Here is a 24407-nt window from a genome sequence, read left to right as displayed (position 1 = left end):
TATCCAGAGCGACTTACAGTAGTGAATGCATACATTTCATATATTTTTTTTGTACTGGCCCCCCGTGGGAATTGAACCCACAACCCTGGAGTTGCACACACCATGCTGGCATTGCAAACACCATGCTCTACCAACTGAGCCACAGGGAAGACAGAGTACAGAGTACAACTCTGTCAGTAGAGGAAGGGACTCTGGATTACTGATCATTTGGTACAAATCCAAACTACAAAATCTAATTGATCCCCTCAAAATTGGTAAATATCACATTTGGTTAAAACTAAAAAAAGAACTTGTACTGACAGAAAAATATGTGTTCCTTTGCGCAATATATATCCCCCCCTCAGAATCCCCATATTACTCAGAGGAGATCTTCCCCACCCTTGAGGAAGAGACGTGCCATTTCCAGGCCCAGGGAAATGTGCTCATCTGTGGGGACACAAATGCGCACACAGGAACACTACCTGATCTAACGACCACAAGAGGGGACAGCTTTATTACAGGCCATACTGTTTCTAACTGCCTTAATCTCCCCCATAGAAACAACAGTGACAGCACCATCAACAAAAACGGAAGGAATCCGTTGCAGCTCTGTTGTCAGGTTGGTGGGTGTAGCTGGTGCATGAAGTCAGGCGCAGGAGAGCAGAGATGAGTGAACAACGCACTTTACTAGAGAAAAACAGCACAAAGTAACAAAACCAATGTGCGAACAATAATGGTTGCCATACAACACGGGTGAACACAGCACCCGGAACAAACCAGCCGGAAACGTGCCGACCCTAACAATAAATAATCACACACAAAAACATGGGAGAAATAGAGGGTTAAATACATGACCAGTAATTGGGAAATGAAAACCAGGTGTGTGGGAAACATAGACAAAACCAGTGGAAAATGAAAAGTGGATCGGCGATGGCTAGAAGACCGGCGACGTCGACCGCCGAGCGCCGCCCGAACAAGGAGAGGAACCGACTTTGGCGGAAGTCGTGACATCTGTAGAAGCCAGGGTCTGTACTTTGTCAATGGTAGGTTACGGGGGGACTCTTTGGGGAGATTCACCTATTGCTCACCTCTTGGCCACAGCACAGTAGACTATATGATTAGAGACAATCACCCTTTCTCTCTCTCAGCTCATTCACTGTCAAGCCACTAACACCTTTGTCTGATCACAGCCAAATTTCGTTGTTTTTCAAAAGAACAGACATGGAAACAACCACACATTCACAGCCCAGTAAACTGTACAACATCAGAAACTCATACAGATGGGCCCAAAACAGCACAGAAGAATACCAGAAAGCAACCTGGAACCAAAATATCCAAACACTCTTAGATAACTTTCTGGATGCCACATTCACTCACAGTAAAGAAGGCATCAATCTAGCAGTAAAAAACATCAACTATATATTCAGGCAAAAGGCAAAAGAAGCACAATTGAAATGAATAAAAAACAAAACAAAGAAGACCACAGATGACAACTGGTTTGATGCAGATTGTAAAATTATAAGGAAAAAACTTAGAACACTATCCAACCAAAAGCACAGAAATCCAAATAATCGTGAATTACGCCTTCATTACTGTGAGAGTTTAAAACTCAATAAACGCACACTCAGAACCAAAAAAGCACAGTACAACAGCAAGCAGCTGACACTAATTGAGGATCCATAAACACAAGCAACTTCTGGCAAAATTGTAAAAAACGAAAAAAATTGAAACAAGAAGAATTAGAGATACAAAATGGTAACATATGGACAACCCATTTTAAAACACTCTACAACACCGTTCAAATTGACACAAACGCAGAACAATGCCAAATTCATGAGAAGTTGAATGGATTAGAAAAAGCTATAAAGGACAATCGAAATCCATTGGATTCCCCAATTACTGACCAAGAGCTCGATAAGAAACTTCAGGCCCTCAAATTTAAAAAAGCATGTGGACCTGATGGCATCCTAAATGAGATGCTCAAACTCACTAGTGCAAAATATCAATTGGCTATATTAAAACTGTTTAATTTGATCCTGAGTGTAGGTTATTTCCCTGACATCTGGAATCAAGGACTCATAACCCCAATCTTTAAGAACGGAGACAAATTTGACCCTAACAATTACAGAGGCATTTGTGTGAACAGTAACCTGGGGAAGGTTTTCTGTAGTATTATAAATGTAAGAGTTCTAAACTTCCTTAGTAAGCACAATGTCTTGTAAAAGCCAAATTGGATTTATACCCAAACGTCGCACGACTGATCATATTTACACCCTACACACCCTGATAGATAAACATGTCCACCAAAATAATACCGAAATATACGCTTGCTTTATCGACTTCCAAAAAGCATTTGTGTCAAGATTGTGTGGAGAGACTGACCAAGGCGCAGCGTGCTCTGAGTTCCCCAATTTTTATTTTAGTGAAACTTACAAAACAAAAGGAAACAAACAACTAACCGCAACATCAGCAGTGCTACATGCTACTAACTAATTCAAAACAAGATCCCACAAATCAATGTATACTGGCAATACATGCAGCATTAAAATTGGCAAGAAAATAACAGAATTCTTTACCCTGGCGAGGCCTTCGCCAGGGTTGCAATCTGAGCCCTGCACTCTTCAATATTTACAATAACGAATTGGCCACTATTCTAGAAAAATCCTCAGCCCCTGGTGTTAGTCTCCACAATTCAGAGGTTATATGCCTACTCTTCGCAGATGACCTATGCCTGCTGTCACCCACAGCACCTGGCCTACAGCAGAGCCTGGACCTGCTAGAGCAGTACTGCCAGACCTGGGCCCTGGCAGTAAACCCCAAAAAGACTAAAATAATGATTTTCCAGAGAAGATCCAGATCTTAGGGAATTAGAAGAAAGTTCTCAATTGGTACAAAATATATAGAGTACTGCACACACTATAATTACTTAGGTTTAAAAATAAGCTCAACTGGACACCTTTAATGAGGCAGTGAATGAACTGAGAGAGAAAGCACGCAAGGCATTCTACGCCATTAAAAAACAATTTCAAAATGAAATACCTATCACAATTTGGCTAAAACTAATTGAATGTGTCATTGAAACAATTGCACTTTATGGCAGCGAGGTATGGGGTCCACTTGCAAAACAAGATTTCACCAAATGGGACAAACACCCCATTGAAACCCTGCATGCAGAGTTCTGTAAGATTCTGCAACATGCCCAGAGGAAAACTACAAACAATGCATGCAGGGCAGAATTAGACCAATATCCTCTAATAATAAAAACTAAAAAAAGAGCAATTAAGTTTTGGAAACATCGAAAATACAGTAACCCCCTCTCATATAATTTCCAAGCCCTGCAATGCCAAGAGCTGAGCAAAGAAAAGAGTCCCCTCATCCAGCTGGTCCTGGGGCTGAGTTCACAAACCTGTTCTACTAACACACTGAAGCCTTAGGACCAGAACATCCAATCAATCAGAATTAACCAAATTACAACACTGTCAAAACAAAACTACATTGCTTATTGGGAAACACAAGCACAAAGCAAAATGCAGTGCTATCTGGCCCTAAATCGGCAGTACACCGTGGCTAACTATTTGACCATGGTTTCTGATCAAAACCTTAGAAAAACCTTGACAAAGTACAGGCTCAGTGAGCACAGCCTTGCCATTGAGAAGGGTAGACACAGGAAAACCTGGCTCCCTGTAGAGGAAAGGCTGTGCAACCACTGCACAACAGCAGAACCTGAGACAGAGCTGCATTTCCTGACAAAATGACAAAAATATAAAACAATTAGAGAGTGTCATTTCCCCAAATTTGAAACACTGATTCAAGTTTTCAAAGACCTCTCTGATGAGAATAAGCTACCCGTCCTGTTGGGGGAGGACGCAGAGAGCTGTGGGTTGGCAGCGCACTACATTGCTGCCTGCCATAAGTTGAGGGACAGTGTCTGACAGACCAATAAACCTGCACATGTCCTCTACTGTATGCTTATTGTTATTGTTCAATGTATGGTTATTTTGACCCTTGGTTATTGTTGTTACTGTTGTCCCATTGGCAATTTTGTTCTTTATATTTTAATTTTGTAAATATCCAAAGTAAGCTTTGGCAATATGTACATTGTTATGTCATGCCAATAAAGCAAATTGAATTGAATTGAATTGATAAACAGAGAGAGACACACACACACAGAGAGAAACATAGATATAGTGAGAGAGAGACACAGAGAGAGACAGAGAGCGAGAGAATGAGAGAGAGAGACACACACAGAGAGAGAGACACACAGAGACACACAGAGAGAGAGAGAGAGAGACACACAGAGAGAGAGAGAGACACAGAGAGAGAGAGAGACAGAGAGAAAGAGACACACACAGAGAGAGAGAGACACACACACACAGAGAGAGAGAGAGAGAGCCAGAGAGAGAGACACAGAGAGAGAGACACTGAGAGATAGTGAGAGAGAGAGTGAGAGAGACACACACACACACAGAGAGAGCCAGAGAGAGAAACACAGAGAGAGAGACAACGAGAGATAGTGAGAGAGAGTGAGAGAGAGAGAGAGAGCCAGAGAGAGAGACACAGAGAGAGAGACACTGAGAGATAGTGAGAGAGAGCGAGAGAGAGAGACACACCCCCTTCCTCCCTCACCTCCTTGCCTGCCTCCTCCACCATAAAGAAGACGTTAGTCCCGTCAGTTACAGTGAAGGTGAATCTGTCCTTCAGTGAGTTGGATCCATCGTGGTTGTAGCTGATTCTGTTCTGGTAGACGTCATCCATGGTAAAGCTGTTGGTCTGACGGTAGTGCTGTCCGTTGTTGGTCCGCTCCATGCTGCCGTGACGAGGGGCCTGGACTACGGTGAAGGTGATGGACTCCTCCTGGAGGGGAGACATTTTAGCGTCAATATGTTATGATATATAATATACACCGAGTGTATAAAACATCAGGAACACCGTCACTTCTTAAGCTAATGTGGGGTCTGAAACCTGACACTTCATGTCAGCTCTGCAGGGTGGAAACAGAGAGCAGACAGATTGGATTTCCTCCACTATAAGGCATGGGACTCTACACCGTTCACAAAATGTCAGTCTGAACCGGTCCACAACCGCTCAAAGTCCCTCATATGAGGGGTCCTAACATCTAAGATGGGTTGGTTTGGTTTACATTGAATGGCAATGATAGACCGGAAGCAGCTGAATATATACGATGAGTCTACAAAACATTAAGAACACCTGCTCTTTCCATGACATCGACTTACCAGGTGAATACAGGGGAAATCTATGATCCCTTATTGATGTCACTTGTTAAATCCACTTCAATCAGTGTAGATGAAGGAGACCGGTTAAAGAAGGATTTTTACGCCTTGAGACATTTGAGACATGGATTGTGTCGTGTATGTGTGCCATTCAGTAGATAAATGGGCGAGACAAAAGATTTAAGTGCCTTTGAACGGGGTATGGTAGTAGGTGCCAGGCGCACCGGTTTGAGTGTGTCAAGAACTGCAACGCTGCTGCAACAACAGTTTTCCCGTGTGTATCAAGAATGGTCCACGACCCAACGGACATCCAGCCAACTAGACACAACTGTGAGAAGCATTGGAGTCAACATGGGGCCAGCATCCCCTGTCGAATGCTTTTGACACCTTGTAGAGTCCACGCCCTGACGAATTGAGGATTTTCTGAGGGTGAAAAGGCGTTGTAACTACAATATTAGCAAGGTGTTCCTAATGTTTTATACACTCAATGTACGATATATTACACTATTGTGATAAAATTAAGCATTCCATCCATGGCTATTTTAATGAGGGTGACAACTTTACCCTCCACCTTGTCTATGCTAATAGTGCATATTTAAACTGAAAGTTACCTTGACTTAGCATAATCAAGGAGCTTGAAACTAGACGTCTTTGTTCTCTTCTAGTTGCTACAGCAACCAACTTTTTTAGCCAATAAGCCATACAATATGTTGACATCATCGTCGTGACCTACTGATAACGCCATTCTGTTTTGTTGTTGTCCGGGTCTATCTTTTTGCTACAGTGCAGTGAAAAAGTATTTTCCCCCTTTTTCTAAATGTCTCGACTTTTGCATATTTTTGATCCTGAATGACCTAATACGGCGTCCAAAAAAAGTGATACTTTTGACTCATCTGAATATAGAACATTATTCCAAGAGACTTGACGATCATCCAGGTGCTTCTCAGCAAACTTGAGTCAACTTTTTTTGGATGATATGAGGTCCCATTATGCCTGGCGTTATTCCACAGTGAGAAACTCTTACCAACGGTCAAGCATGGTGGTGGTAGTAAAGATGGTTTGGGGATGCTTTGCTGCCTCAGGACCTGGACGACTTAATAGAAGGAACCATGAATTGTGCTCTGTATCAAATAATTCTACGGGAGAATGTCAGGTAATATGTCTGTGAGCTGGAGAGCAGCTGAGTCATGCAGCAAGGCAATGATTCAAAACACAAAATCAAGTCTATATGAAAATGACTAAAAAGCAACAAATTTGAAGTCTTGGAATGGCCTAGTCAAAGTCCAGACCTCAATCCCAATTGATATGTTGTGAGACGAGCAGTTTGAAAACCCACAAATGTCACTGAGGTAAAGCAGTTCTGCATGCAAAAGATTGGCCAATATTCCTCCACATTACGTTTTTAAAACAGGGGAATTGGATGTTGCATGACTTTGTTAATTAAATTAAATAAAATACGATTTATTTGATTTTTAAAAAATTTGTTTACTCAAGTTCCCTTTATCTAATATTAGGTTTGGATTGAAGATCTCACAACATTCAGTATAAACAATATGCCAAAACAGAGAAAATCAGAAAGGAGGAAATATACTTTTTCAAGGCACTGTAGTTTAGATAAGCTTACTGCTAGTGGACACGGACTGTGTATAGTGAATGATCAGACAGCCTGTCCTACTCCACCTCTGTGTCAGCGTCGGTGGCCTTCAGTTCAAACTCAGTGATGGTCTTCCTGACCCCCTCCTGAACCCTCATCCCAGGAATCACCAGCAGGGGGAGGGAGTCATCCACCGGCCGGATGGTGATGTAGAACGTCTGGGCAACCTAAAGACACCGTACAGAACACTGTTATCTACCTAAAGACACCGTACAGAACACTGTTATCTACCTAAAGACACCGTACAGAACACTGTTATCTACCTAAAGACACCATACACTGTTATCTACCTAAAGACACCATACACTGTTATCTACCTAAAAAGACTGTACAGAACACTGTTATCTACCTAAAGATAACGTACAGAACACTGTTATCTACCTAAAGACACCATACACTGTTATCTACCTAAAGATACCGTACAGAACACTGTTATCTACCTAAAGACACCGTACAGAACACTTATCTACCTAAAGACACCGTACAGAACACTGTTATCTACCTAAAGACACCGTACAGAACACTGTTATCTACCTAAAGATACAGTACAGAACACTGTTATCTACCTAAAGACACCATACAGAACACTGTTATCTACCTAAAGACACTATAGAGAACACTGTTATCTACCTAAAGACACCATACACTGTTATCTACCTAAAGATACCGTACAGCACACTGTTATCTACCTAAAGACACCATACACTGTTATCTACCTAAAGACACCGTACAGAACACTGTTATCTACCTAAAGACACCGTACAGAACACTGTTATCTACCTAAAGACACCGTACAGAACACTGTTATCTACCTAAAGACACCATACAGAACACTGTTATCTACCTAAAGACACCATACACTGTTATCTACCTAAAAAGACCGTACAGAACACTGTTATCTACCTAAAGACACCGTACAGAACACTGTTATCTACCTAAAGACACCGTACAGAACACTGTTATCTACCTAAAGACACCATACAGAACACTGTTATCTACCTAAAGACACTATAGAGAACACTGTTTTCTACCTAAAGACACCATACACTGTTATCTACCTAAAGAGACCGTACAGAACACTGTTATCTACCTAAAGATACCGTACAGAACACTGTTATCTACCTAAAGACACTATAGAGAACACTGTTATCTACCTAAAGATACCGTACAGAACACTGTTATCTACCTAAAGACACCATACAGTAGGGTTCTAACTTGAAATATACTTATTCCTGTCCCTATGTTACCCTCTAATGATTGCTGTACATGTGTAAATCACGTATATGTAATGTGTCAGTGAATATGGGGGAATAGAAACTTTGTGTGGAAAGTTACTGTGAGAGAGAAGGGGATGTACAGACACGTTTTGTTGTATATTTCAAGGGAAGAAGGTAGAGAGCAACAGTCGAGTCTCAGGCTAGTTTCTGTGGAACTAGGGCAAGGAGAGATGTGGAACTAGGGCAAGGAGAGATGTGGAACTAGGGCAAGGAGAGATGTGGAACTAGGGCAAGGAGAGATGTGGAACTAGGGCAAGGAGAGATGTGACCTAGGGCAAGGAGAGATGTGGAACTAGGGGAAGGAGAGATGTGGAACTAGGGCAAGGAGAGATGTGGAACTAGGGCAAGGAGAGATGTGGAACTAGGGGAAGGAGAGATGTGGAACTAGGGCAAGGAGAGATGTGGAACTAGGGGAAGGAGAGATGTGGAACTAGGGCAAGGAGAGATGTGGAACTAGGGCAAGGAGAGATGTGGAACTAGGGCAAGGAGAGATGTGACCTAGGGCAAGGAGAGATGTGGAACTAGGGCAAGGAGAGATGTGGAACTAGGGCAAGGAGAGATGTGGAACTAGGGGAAGGAGAGATGTGGAACTAGGGCAAGGAGAGATGTGGAACTAGGGCAAGGAGAGATGTGGAACTTAACATGTACTGTAGATTTTTATTATTTTATTTAACTACCCCACGCTGGGCCGCAACGCTGGGCCAATTGTGCACCGCCCTATGGGACTCCAAATCACGGCCGGATGTGACGCAGCTTGGATTCGAACCAGGGACTGCAGTGATGCCTCCTGCCCTGAGATTTAGTGCCTTACACCGCTGAGATGCAGTGCTTTACACCGCTGAGATGCAGTGCCTTACACCGCTGAGATGCAGTGCCTTACACCGCTGAGATGCAGTGCCTTACACCGCTGAGATGCAGTGCCTTACACCGCTGAGATGCAGTGCCTTACACCGCTGCGCCACTCGGGAGGTATAAATATATACTTGTGTGACTTGTTGTGTTTGCAGCTGAAGCATCCAGTGAGTGAAAAAAACTTGGTTTGAGCTTTTTCAAAGTCGTCCGTCTGAGTTTATACTCTGTTTGTTCAGAACCTACCAACTGTCAACAACCTAAACATGAATAGCTCATTCGAATGCATTGCCCCCCCACCCCCCCTCTTCTACGCTGCTGCTACACTCTGTTATTATCTATGCATAGTCGTTTTAATCACAGGTGCCACCACACATTGACTCTGTACCGGCACCCCCTGTATATATATAGCTGTTGTTATTTACTGTTATTTACTGATGCTCTTTAATCATTTTGTTATTCTTTTCTCTTAATTGATTTTTTTGGGGAGGGGGGAGTATTTTCGTAAAAACTGCTGGTTAAAGGCTTGTAAGTAAGCAAATCACTGTACGGTCTACACATGTTGTATTCGTGACAAATAAAATCCTATAACAGTAAAATAGGGCTCCAGGTATGAATCTGTTGTGAAATTGTGAGATGTGTCTGAGCACAAGCAGAATTCATTTTCTCAACTACAATTACATGGTATTGTATCTGTGTTAAAATCTGACCTCACGTTGCTATGCATAAATAGAGAGGAATTCCAATTGAACATGTAACCTCATATCAAATCAACATTGCAAATAAGATTTACACTAACCTACTCCACAATGCATTGAAGTAGAGATGAAATCTGCAACCACCTAGCAACCCCATCACACCAAATATATACACGTCAGTCACCCCATCACACCATCGACACGTCATAGTCACCCCATCACACCATCGACACGTCATAGTCACCCCATCACACCATATATATACACGTTATAGTCACCCCATCACACCATATATACACGTCATAGTCACCCCATCACACCATATATATACACGTCATAGTCACCCCATCACACCATATATATACACGTTATAGTCACCCCATCACACCAAATATATACACGTCATAGTCACCCCATCACACCATATATATACACGTCATAGTCACCCCATCACACCATATATATACACGTTATAGTCACCCCATCACACCATATATATACACGTCATAGTCACCCCATCACACCATATATAAACACGTCATAGTCACCCCATCACACTATATATACACGTCATAGTCACCCCATCACACCATCAACACGTCATAGTCACCCCATCACACCATATATACACGTCATAGTCACCCCATCACACCATATATATACACGTCATAGTCACCCCATCACACCATATATACACGTCAGAGTCACCCCATCACACCATATATACACGTCATAGTCACCCCATCACACCATCAACACGTCATAGTCACCCCATCACACCATATATACACGTCATAGTCACCCCATCACACCATATATATACACATTATAGTCACCCCATCACACCATATATATATACACGTCATAGTCACCCATCACACCATATATATACACGTCATAGTCACCCATCACACCATATATATACACGTCATAGTCACCCCATCACACCATATATATACACGTTATAGTCACCCCATCACACCATATATATACACATCATAGTCACCCCATCACACCATATATACACGTCATAGTCACCCCATCACACCATATATATACACGTTATAGTCACCCCATCACACCATATATATACACATCATAGTCACCCCATCACACCATATATATACACGTCATAGTCACCCCATCACACCATCAACACATCATAGTCACCCCATCACACCATCAACACGTCATAGTCACCCCATCACACCATATATATACACGTCATAGTCACCCCATCACACCATCAACACATCATAGTCACCCCATCACACCATCAACACGTCATAGTCACCCCATCACACCAAATATATACACGTCATAGTCACCCCATCACACCATATATATACACGTCATAGTCACCCCATCACACCATATATATACACGTCATAGTCACCCCATCACACCATATATACACGTCATAGTCACCCCATCACACCATATATATACACGTCATAGTCACCCCATCACACCATATATATACACGTCATAGTCACCCCATCACACCATCGACACGTCATAGTCACCCCATCACACCATATACACACGTCATAGTCACCCCATCACACCATATATATACACGTCATAGTCACCCCATCACACCATATATATACACGTCATAGTCACCCCATCACACCATATATATACACATCATAGTCACCCCATCACACCATATATATACACGTTATAGTCACCCCATCACACCATATACACATGTCATAGTCACCCCATCACACCATATATATACACGTCATAGTCACCCCATCACACCATATATATACACGTCATAGTCACCCCATCACACCATATATACACGTCATAGTCACCCCATCACACCATATATATACACGTCATAGTCACCCCATCAGACCATATATATACACGTCATAGTCACCCCATCACACCATGTATACACGTCATAGTCACCCATCACACCATATATATACACGTCATAGTCACCCCATCACACCATATATACACGTCATAGTCACCCATCACACCATATATATACACGTCATAGTCACCCCATCACACCATCGACACGTCATAGTCACCCCATCACACCATATATACACGTCATAGTCACCCCATCACACCATATATATACACGTCATAGTCACCCCATCACACCATATATATACACGTCATAGTCACCCCATCAGACCATATATATACACGTCATAGTCACCCCATCACACCATATATACACGTCATAGTCACCCCATCACACCATATATATACACGTTATAGTCACCCCATCACACCATCGACACATCATAGTCACCCCATCACACCATATATATATACACGTCATAGTCACCCCATCACACCATATATATACACGTCATAGTCACCCCATCACACCATATATATACACGTCATAGTCACCCCATCACACCATGTATATACACGTTATAGTCACCCCATCACACCATCGACACATCATAGTCACCCCATCACACCATATATATACACGTCATAGTCACCCCATCACACCATATATACACGTCATAGTCACCCCATCACACCATATATACACGTCATAGTCACCCCATCACACCATATATATACACATCATAGTCACCCCATCACACCATATATATACACGTCATCGTCACCCCATCACACCATATATATACACATCATAGTCACCCCATCACACCATATATATACACGTCATAGTCACCCCATCACACCATATATATACACGTCATAGTCACCCCATCACACCATATATATACACATCATAGTCACCCCATCACACCATATATATACACGTCATAGTCACCCCATCACACCATATATATACACGTCATAGTCACCCCATCACACCATATATATATACACGTCATAGTCACCCCATCACACCATATATATACACATCATAGTCACCCCATCACACCATATATACACATCATAGTCACCCCATCACACCATGTATATACACGTTATAGTCACCCCATCACACCATCAACACGTCATAGTCACCCCATCACACCAAATATATACACGTCATAGTCACCCCATCACACCAAATATATACACGTCATAGTCACCCCATCACACCATATATATACACGTCATAGTCACCCCATCACACCATATATATACACGTCATAGTCACCCCATCACACCAAATATATACACGTCATAGTCACCCCATCACACCATATATATACACGTCATAGTCACCCCATCACACCATATATATACACGTCATAGTCACCCCATCACACCATATACACACGTCATAGTCACCCATCACACCAAATATATACACGTCATAGTCACCCCATCACACCATATATATACACGTCATAGTCACCCCATCACACCATATATACACGTCATAGTCACCCCATCACACCATATACACACGTCATAGTCACCCCATCACACCAAATATATACACGTCATAGTCACCCCATCACACCATCAACACGTCATAGTCACCCCATCACACCATATATATACACGTCATAGTCACCCCATCACACCATGTATATACACGTTATAGTCACCCCATCACACCATCAACACGTCATAGTCACCCCATCACACCATATATATATACACGTCATAGTCACCCCATCACACCATATATATACACGTTATAGTCACCCCATCACACCATCAACACGTCATAGTCACCCCATCACACCATATATATACACGTTATAGTCACCCCATCACACCATATATACACACGTCATAGTCACCCCATCACACCATGTATATACACGTTATAGTCACCCCATCACACCATATATATACACGTCATAGTCACCCCATCACACCATATATATACACGTTATAGTCACCCCATCACACCATATATAAACACGTTATAGTCACCCCATCACACCATATTTATACACGTCATAGTCACCCCATCACACCATGTATATACACGTTATAGTCACCCCATCACACCATATATATACACGTTATAGTCACCCCATCACACCATGTATATACACGTTATAGTCACCCCATCACACCATATATATACACGTCATAGTCACCCCATCACACCATGTATATACACGTTATAGTCACCCCATCACACCATATATATACACGTTATAGTCACCCCATCACACCATCAACACGTCATAGTCACCCCATCACACCAAATATATACACGTCATAGTCACCCCATCACACCATATATATACACGTCATAGTCACCCCATCACACCATACACAGGAAACGTCTCACGCCATGAGCGATCACATCCTGGTGTAAATAGTATTTGATACAAACCCTAATCTGTTCTATGTGATAGTTTATAAACATCCTGATCAAATATCTACGGCGTAATACGGGAGAGAACATATCCCACTCTGGAATTAGAAAATACACAACAACCTTATGGTCTGGGCAACCTGAATATAACGTATGGGCAACCTGGATATAACGTATGGACAACCTGGATATAACCATATGGGCAACCTGGATATAACCATATGGGCAACCTGGATATAACGTATGGACAACCTGGATATAACCATATGGGCAACCTGAATATAACCACATGGGCAACCTGGATATAACCATATGGACAACCTGAATATAACGTATGGACAACCTGAATATAACCATATGGACAACCTGGATATAATGTATGGGCAACCTGGATATAACGTATGGACAACCTGGATATAACGTATGGACAACCTGAATATAACCATATGGGCAACCTGGATATAACCATATGGACAACCTGGATATAACGTATGGACAACCTGAATATAACCATATGGACAACCTGGATATAACCACATGGACAACCTGAATATAACTGTATAGGCAACACACAGAGCCATCACACACAGCAGTTAGCCAGTCGTGAGGGCCAGACAACCTCTTCACATGTTTACCCAAGCGCTTCTCATTAGGCTGCATTAGAGAGAGCCATTATGCCCAGTGTGTGTGTGTGTGTGTGTGTGTGTGTGTGTGTGCGTGCGTGCGCGTGCATGCGTTTTTGTGTGTGTGTGTCCTTGGAGGTGCATACAAGTGTGTGTGTGTGTGTGTGTGTCTGCTTTTGTATACAAGTGTGTGTGTGTGTGTGTGTGTGTGTGCGTGTGTGTCCTTGGGTGTGCATACAAGTGTGTGTGTGTGTCTGCTTTTGTATACAAGTGTGTGTGTGTGTGTGTGTGTGTGTGTGTGTGTGTGTGTGTGTGTGTGTGTGTGTGTGTGTGTGTGTGTGTGTGTGTGTGTGTGTGTGTGTATACCTCATTAGCCCCATCAGACACTATGAATGAGAACTCGTCTGTGTGCTTCTCTTCTTCGCTGGTGTGAACGTACTGGATGCTACGTGAAGCCAGGTCAGCTTGGGAGAAGGAAGTAATGCGACTTCCTGTAGCGGGAGGAAGTTAGCATTTATTAGCATTAACCATTAGCATTAATAGTTGAAATAGCTTTGTAAACTTGATGTGCAAGAAAACATCGCCTGTAGCATGTTTATGTAGCATTTTCATACTGATCCTGTTTTGGTTTAGAGTGCAATGCCAGGATCATGGGTTTGATTCCCTCTGGGGTCATACCAAACACTCATTACGTTTGCACTGTACTGTACTAGGGCGCTTCGGATTAAAGTGTCTGCTAAATGGTATGTACTGTAAGCAGAACGGACAACGTGTCATGCATAGCAGGTCCTGGAATATGAAGTATGAGTTTTGGATTAGCGGTAGCGTCGAATGCTAGCTAGCTATCCCCATCATCTGCCTTACTACCCACCCACCTCCCTTTACACCAGGCAGTCATCTGGTCTACTACCCACCCACCTCCCTGTACACCAGGTAGTCATCTGGTCTACTACCCACCCACCTCCCTTTACACCAGGTAGTCATCTGGTCTACTACCCACCCACCTCCCTTTACACCAGGCAGTCAGTCATCTGGTCTACTACCCACCCACCTCCCTGTACACCAGGTAGTCATCTGGTCTACTACCCACCCACCTCCCTGTACACCAGGCAGTCATCTGGTCTACTACCCACCCACCTCCCTGTACACCAGGTAGTCATCTGGTCTACTACCCACCCTCCTCCCTATACACCAGGCAGTCATCTGGTCTACTACCCACCCACCTCCCTGTACACCAGGCAGTCATCTACCCTACTACCCACCCACCTCCCTGTACACCAGGCAGTCATCTGGTCTACTACCCACCCACCTCCCTTTACACCAGGCAGTCATCTGGTCTACTACCCACCCACCTCCCTGTACACCAGGTAGTCATCTGGTCTACTACCCACCCTCCTCCCTGTACACCAGGCAGTCATCTGGTCTACTACCCACCCACCTCCCTGTACACCAGGAAGTCATCTGGTCTACTACCCACCCACCTCCCTTTACACCAGGCAGTCAGTCATCTACCCTACTACCCACCCACCTCCCTGTACACCAGGCAGTCATCTGGTCTACTACCCACCCACCTCCCTTTACACCAGGCAGTCAGTCATCTACCCTACTACCCACCCACCTCCCTGTACACCAGGCAGTCATCTGGTCTACTACCCACCCTCCTCCCTTTACACCAGGCAGTATCCAGCTGTGTAGCTGTGTGTGTTTGGGGGAGTTACTTGACTAGAGTTCCGGTAGGTAAAAGACTAATGAACTAAATCAATCCCCCAACGGTTTTGAGGTAAAGTGAGTTGAGGAAGTTGAAGTTGAGGCTTAGACACTGGTTAGAATGCTAGTGAGAGGAGAGCAGCCGAACATGATGTCACTTCCTCCATGATATCTTTGGTCCCAATGGGTCTAATCGTCAGACTCATTATTTCACGTTGGAAATGTGTGTGTGTGTGTGTGTGTGTGTGTGTGTGTGTGTGTGTGTGTGTGTGTGTGTGTGTGTACCTGGGGTGCTGGCGTGCTCCAGGTGTCCCAGTGCAGTCTGCTTGGTGATGCGGTACACCAGTTCTCCAGGCTCACTGTCCTGGTCTGTAGCTGACAGCTGAAGAGTAGTCAGCTTCTTCACTGAGTTCTCATCCAACACCAGACCTTTATTCACTACCACAGAGGGGGGCAGGTGGTCCTCTAGGGGACAGGGGAACATGGGGACGGGGGAACATGGGGGCAGGGGGACGGTGGGACATGGGGAACATGGGGAACATGGGGGCAGGGGAACGGGGGAACATGGGGCAGGGGAACGGGGGGACATGGGGAACATGGGGATGGGGGAACATGGGGAACATGGGGACAGGGGAACGGGGGGACATGGGGAACATGGGGACGGGGGAACATGGGGATGGGGGAACATGGGGACAGGGGAACGGGGGGACATGGAGGCAGGGGAACATGGGGACAGGGGAACGGTGGGACATGGGGAACATGGGGACGGGGGAACATGGGGATGGGGGAACATGGGGACAGGGGAACGGGGGGACATGGAGGCAGGGGAACATGGGGACAGGGGAACGGTGGGACATGGGGAACATGGGGACGGGGGAACATGGGGATGGGGGAACATGGGGACAGGGGAACGGGGGGACATGGGGACAGGGGAACGGGGGGACATGGGACGGGGGAACATGGGGACAGGGGAACGGGGGGACATGGGGACAGGGGAACGGGGGGACATGGGGACAGGGGAACGGGGGGACATGGGGACGGGGGAACATGGGGATGGGGGAACATGGGGACAGGGGAACGGGGGGACATGGGGACAGGGGAACGGGGGAGACAAGGAGGAAGATAACAGAGGGAAGGAGAGATCAAACATGAGAGTGAAGATGTTTCAACCACATGGGAACAGAAAGCCCAGAACAGACTACTGGTGTTTTTGGACCGCATCAGGAAAGTAGGCCACCGCTCGTGAGCAACTACCAGTAACAATCGGCCACCTACTGTTTTGAATTGATCGCCAGTACTGTGTTCCTTACATAAGAGGACACCATACAAAGTTACCTACCTAGTATCCTACTGAAGAAGGACTTGTACCTATTGTCATGACTGTCCTGATCAGGTCAGGGTACAGGAGACCACCACCCTACAGATTATCTCCCAAACCCCCAACAGAGGAGGAGAGATCTAGGGGTCTGAAGATGTGGGGGTTTTATGACACCTCATGCCCATAATAAACCTTAAGGCCACAGAGAAATTCCTTTGTCCTAACAATGGAGAACTGGCCTCAGAACGTTAAACATGCAATAAAGGGACTTTGGAACAATGGTTTCCGTCAGCCACAATGGTGGTTATGACGAAAAGTGGAATATTAAAATGTATGTAACTTTTGTATTTGTTTTTAAAGGTTAAGAGATGACGTTATTATGAAAACATTGTACCTTTAAGAGTTTTCCCAGTATATGCCTGATGTTTATACATTGTACGTTGTGCGGAAAATATCCAAATCAAACAGAATGTTTTGGTAAAGATGAAATGTGAAGTTAGTGTCTAAAATTTGATTTTTTTTGTAGAATCTAAGCCTTGCCCCTTTACTTTGGTCCGCCCAGAGAATTGCCCTAAAGGCGGTTACACCCACTTCTGACCCGAGGGTATAAGACAGGAGAGTGAAGAATTAACATTGGAGACTATTGACCCCAAGCTGCAGCTAAGGTCTAACAAAGTCGACGAACCCCAAAACGAAACACAAGGTTGAAGACAAAGAAATATTTTTCTACACGAGCTACGGACGAGTAGCTGTGTCTAAGCGGGTGAATTCAAGCCGAACCACCCAGCCTCCACTCTCCATTGAATCGTGGTATCGACCCCGTTCGGGCCGAAGCTGTGAGCTCTGAGCTACAGAGCTGTCTGTCCTCAGAAGACCCCTTTCAGATCAAGGGTGAGGATCAGACCACTTAGCCAAGAAGGACACTGACATCGTGAGGACAACCAGAGAGTTGCGCCGGAGAAGTGCGTCATTTAGAAGCCTAATCGACCCACGCGGAGCTTCCCACCTGAGACCTCCAACACGTAATTACATCATTATATTCTGACCCATAAGAGCGGCAGTTCGGGGCGAGGCTAGTTAAATAAGCATGGCTGACAAATGAACCCAAATGTATATTTCTCTCGTGTACTTCCTTTATTTCTCTCTCTTTAAAATCCCCATTTTGGGTAACAAGCGCCATAGTGTGTTGGCCCGTTATACTAAGTCCTAATCAATAGCTAGACTGTGTTTTGTGTATTTTTATCATCATTTTAGCTTGCTAGTAAATAAATAATCAACTAAGATTGGTGTGGTAAATTCAGTGGTAAAGCCCGGGTCCGTGCAGATTCCCGGATTATACGACGTTCAGATTGAGACTGTAGAGGAAATTGATTAATTTAGCGACTGTTGTAATCGATATTCTGATATCCTTTGAGTTAATTTGGGAAATAGAAAGTCAATCAAAACAATGTTCCCATGGTGCCCCAGGCTAATGAGTTAATAATTGCTTGATTCATTGCTTAATTCATTTAATCACGTAATTATAAACCGTTAATCATTCGATGAGCAACAGTCGTCACATTAACTAATACAACGTCACGACACTATCTAGTATACTGATGTAGAAGGACTGGTACCTACCTAGTATACTGATGAAGGACTGGTACCTACCTAGTACACTGATGTAGAAGGACTGGTACCTACCTAGTACACTGATGAAGGACTGGTATCTACCTAGTATACTGATGTAGAAGGACTGGTACATGCCTAGTATACTGATGTAGAAGGACTGGTACCTACCTAGTATACTGATGTAGAAGGACTGGTACCTACCTAGTATACTGATGTAGAAGGACTGGTACCTACCTAGTATCCTGATGTAGAAGGACTGGTACCTACCTAGTACACTGATGTAGAAGGACTGGTACCTACCTAGTATCCTGATGTAGAAGGACTGGTACATACCTATTATACTGATGAAGGAGTGGTACCTACCTAGTATACTGATGTAGAAGGACTGGTACCTACCTAGTATCCTGATGTAGAAGGACTGGTACCTACCTAGTATACTGATGTAGAAGGACTGGTACCTACCTATTATACTGATGTAGAAGGACTGGTACATACCTAGTATACTGATGTAGAAGGACTGGTACCTACCTAGTATACTGATGTAGAAGGACTGGTACATACCTATTATACTGATGAAGGAGTGGTACCTACCTAGTATACTGATGTAGAAGGACTGGTACCTACCTAGTATACTGATGTAGAAGGACTGGTACCTACCTAGTATACTGATGTAGAAGGACTGGTACATACCTATTATACTGATGAAGGAGTGGTACCTACCTAGTATACTGATGTAGAAGGACTGGTACATACCTAGTATACTGATGAAGGACTGGTACCTACCTAGTATACTGATGTAGAAGGACTGGTACCTACCTAGTATACTGATGAAGGACTGGTACCTACCTAGTATACTGATGTAGAAGGACTGGTACCTACCTAGTATACTGATGTAGAAGGACTGGTACCTACCTATTATACTGATGTAGAAGGACTGGTACATACCTAGTATACTGATGTAGAAGGACTGGTACATACCTATTATACTGATGAAGGAGTGGTACCTACCTAGTACACTGATGTAGAAGGACTGGTACATACCTAGTATACTGATGAAGGACTGGTACCTACCTAGTATACTGATGTAGAAGGACTGGTACATACCTAGTATACTGATGAAGGACTGGTACCTACCTATTATACTGATGTAGAAGGACTGGTACCTACCTAGTATACTGATGTAGAAGGACTGGTACCTACCTAGTATACTGATGAAGGACTGGTACCTACCTAGTATACTGATGTAGAAGGACTGGTACATACCTAGTATACTGATGAAGGACTGGTACATACCTAGTATACTGATGTAGAAGGACTGGTACCTACCTAGTATACTGATGTAGAAGGACTGGTACCTACCTATTATACTGATGTAGAAGGACTGGTACCTACCTAGTATACTGATGTAGAAGGACTGGTACCTACCTAGTATACTGATGTAGAAGGACTGGTACATACCTAGTATACTGATGTAGAAGGACTGGTACCTACCTAGTATCCTGATGTAGAAGGACTGGTACCTACCTAGTATACTGATGAAGGACTGGTACCTACCTAGTATACTGATGAAGGACTGGTACCTACCTAGTATACTGATGTAGAAGGACTGGTACCTACCTATTATACTGATGTAGAAGGACTGGTCGATCAGTTTGTTGCCCTCTGGATCCACCAGGTTGAACTTGAAGGAGATGCTCCCTCCTTCATCTCCCTTTTCATGACTGTACTCCAACAGACCTGCAACAAACACACACAGTCAATATTAGGGTCAAATCACTCAACCCTAGTCCAACAGGCCTGTGACACACACATGTCGTCTAACGTGATAGTGAAATGATCATTAACCTTATACATACACCCAGACACAGTCAACAAGGGCGATTCCACGCCAGCGGAAGCGGGAAAATATATTTGGTATCTCAGATTGTTCTGGCAATTCTCACATAGAAACTTCAATGGGATCTTTCTGAAAATCACGATGAAAGGTAGGCCATTTTAGACCTATACATGCCTCCAGTAAGACCCTATGGTCTGTGAAGCGTACATTGTAGAGACAACATAAGTCGCTCTGGATAAGAGCGTCTGCTAAATGACTTAAATGTAAATGTAAATGAAACATCTTGGAGTCATTATACTGCTTATAGTGTGCTCTAACATATGGAGTATGTCAAGATTCTGAGAAGAAGAAAAAAAATCACATTAATTTATTCAACATACAAAAATATTAATAATAATATCTGAAAAGTACCCTTTTTTGATTTAGCTTATTTTTTTATACATATTGTTCAGAACAATAGACTCTTTAAACATGTCAACATTTCTTTTTTTTTCACTGACCTACACACATTACCCCCCCAAAAAAAATACCCCCCCCCAAAAAAATACCCCCCCAAAAATATAATAGCAGCACCCGCTGGTGTGGAATCGCTCTCAACTATCTACATAAACAAACCATTGACACTCATCTACAGGTAACTGCCAAAATAATGGAAACACTTGAGTAAATGAGGATTACAAAGTATACTGAAAGTAAGTGCTTCCACACCACATGTGGTTCCACACCGGTGTTGTTCTCGCGTTAATTAAGCAATTAAGATCCCCATCATCAAATCAAATGTTATTTGTCACACGCTTCATAAACAACAGGTGTAGACTAACAGTGAAATGCTGAGTTAAAGATAACAGTGAGTTAAAGGTAACAGTGAGTTAAAGACGATGATTCTCACGATGATCTCCGCCCCGGCATAACCCAAGGGGGGGGGGGGGGCGCCAACCTGGACAGGAAGATCACGTCAGTGACTCAACCCACTCAAGTGACGCACCCCTCCTAGGGACGGCATGAAAGAGCACCAGTAAGCCAGTGACTCGGTCCCTGTAATAGGGTTTGAGGCAGAGAATCCCAGTGGAGAGAGGGGAACCGGCCAGGCAGAGACAACAGTGCCTTTCCGTTCACCTTCACACTCCTGGGCCAGACTACACTCAATCATAGGATCTACTGAAGAGATGAGTCTTCTTCCAGAAGCTGTTTTCTATAGTAGGAAAGTATGGCGGAGACATTATGTACAAAAAAAGTTTCGATCAGCGAAATAAATAACACAAAATTGGTCAGGATCACGTAAGACCTCCACTATCCACTGCACCACCATTCAACCACATATGCTTAAGTTTATGTACAAAAAATGATGGGCAGGCCATTATTTTGGCTACCATGGCAATGCCCCCCGTAGGATGACAATGCCCCCATTCACAGGGCACGAGTGGTGAATGAACGGTTTGACGAGCACGAAACCACATGCCAGGGTGTCTCAGTCCCAAGATCTCAACCAAATTGAACACTTATGGGGCAGTCTGAATGGTGTCACAACACTCTAATAGAGTCCAATACCCTTGTAGAATCTATGTCAAGATGCATGGAAAGAGGTCTGACTCGTGGTGGCCCAATGCTCTATTAAGACACTTGATGTTGGTGTTTCCTTTATTTTGAAAGTTACCTGTATCTGTACCAGTACGAAGGTAAAGTTAGGGTCAATTCAATATCTGGAATTAATTAATTTCAAGAACTGAGAACAAATCTCTGAGAAAACCTAAGGGAAAAAAAAGAGAGGCAGAGTGACGGACTGCTGAGAGAGAGAGAGAGAGAGAGAGAGAGAGGCAGAGTGACGGACTGCTGAGAGAGAGAGAGAGAGAGAGAGAGAGAGAGAGAGAGGCAGAGTGACGGACTGCTGAGAGAGAGAGAGAGAGAGAGAGAGGCAGAGTGACGGACTGCTGAGAGAGAGAGAGAGAGAGAGAGAGAGAGAGAGAGAGAGGCAGAGTGACGGACTGCTGAGAGAGAGAGAGAGAGAGAGGCAGAGTGACGGACTGCTGAGAGAGAGAGAGAGAGGCAGAGTGACGGACTGCTGAGAGAGAGAGAGAGAGAGAGAGAGAGAGAGAGGCAGAGAGACGGACTGCTGAGAGAGAGAGAGAGAGGCAGAGTGACGGACTGCTGAGAGAGAGAGAGAGAGAGAGAGAGAGAGAGAGAGGCAGAGAGGCAGAGTGACGGACTGCTGAGAGAGAGAGAGGCAGAGTGACAGACTGCTGAGAGAGAGAGAGAGAGAGAGAGAGAGAGAGAGAGAGAGAGAGAGAGAGAGAGAGAGAGAAAGGCAGAGTGACGGACTGCTGAGAGAGAGAGAGAGAGAGAGAGAGAGAGAGAGAGAGAGAGAGAGAGAGAGAGAGAGAGAGAGAGAGAGAGAGAGATACCTTTGTTGACCTCCTCCTGTGTGTATGTGACCAATAACATCTGCTAAACGTGTGTATGTGACCAATAACATCTGCTAAACGTGTCTATGTGACCAATAAAATTAGATTTGTGAATGCTATTTGCATCTCCACCTTCCTAATATTGAGTTGACCCCCCCCCCGCTCCCCTTTCAAACAGTCTTCGGACTTTACAAGGTGTCGAAAGCAGGAATGCTGGCCGATATTGACTCCAATGCTTGACACTTTCACAGTTGTGTCTAGTTGGCTGGATGTCCGTTGGGTGGTGGACCATTCTTGAAACACACAGGAAACTGTTGAGCGTGAAAAATCCAGCAGCATTGCAGTTCTCGACACACTCAAACCGGTGCGGCCTGGCACCTACTACAAAACCCCGTTCAAAGGAACTTAAATATTTTGTTTTGCCCATTTATCTACTGAATGGCACACATACACAAACCAAGTCTCAACTGTCTCAAGGCTTAAAAATCCTTCTCTAACCTGTCTCCTCCCCTTCATCTACACTGATTGAAGTGGATTTAACAAGTGACATCAATAAGGGATCATAGATTTCCCCTGTATTCACCTGGTAAGTCGATGTCATGGAAAGATCAGGTGTTCTTAATGTTTTGTAGACTCATCGTATATATTCAGCTGCTTCCGGTCTATCATTGCCATTCAATGTAAACCAAACCAACCCATCTTAGATGTTAGGTCCCCTCATATGAGGGACTTTGAGTGGTTGTGGACCGGTTCAGACTGACATTTTGTGAACGGTGTAGAGTTCCATGCCTTATAGTGGAGGAAATCCAATCTGTCTGCTCTCTGTTTCCACCCTGCAGAGCTGATTTGAAGTGTCAGCTTTCAGACCCCACATTAGCACATGTCACATTTTCTGTCCTATTCAGACAAAGAATCGATTTCTCTTCCACTGAGCCTGGGAGACGGCATATGAACGGTAACGGTCTAGCCGTTGTG

At 44.0% G+C, this 24407-nt stretch overlaps 1 protein-coding gene across 1 annotated transcript in view; it reads right to left on the bottom strand.

Annotated features, from left to right (window-relative positions):
• fras1 (Fraser extracellular matrix complex subunit 1) overlaps positions 1-24407 on the bottom strand; it is a 306477-nt gene that overhangs the window by 45760 nt on the left and 236310 nt on the right. Inside the window, exons 41-45 of the mRNA XM_029718140.1 lie at positions 20814-20933; positions 16553-16732; positions 14927-15051; positions 6891-7031; positions 4606-4833 (exon numbers count right to left, since the gene is read on the bottom strand). Of these exons, the coding sequence (XP_029574000.1) occupies positions 4606-4833; positions 6891-7031; positions 14927-15051; positions 16553-16732; positions 20814-20933 (794 nt within the window). The remainder of the gene's footprint in view (positions 1-4605; positions 4834-6890; positions 7032-14926; positions 15052-16552; positions 16733-20813; positions 20934-24407) is intronic.

Source organism: Salmo trutta, chromosome 27 (assembly GCF_901001165.1).
Source record: "Salmo trutta chromosome 27, fSalTru1.1, whole genome shotgun sequence".
In the NCBI taxonomy this organism is placed as follows: Eukaryota; Metazoa; Chordata; class Actinopteri; order Salmoniformes; family Salmonidae; genus Salmo; species Salmo trutta.
Note: the sequence above shows the minus strand (reverse complement) of the source record. Positions and strands in the feature narration are given on the sequence as shown.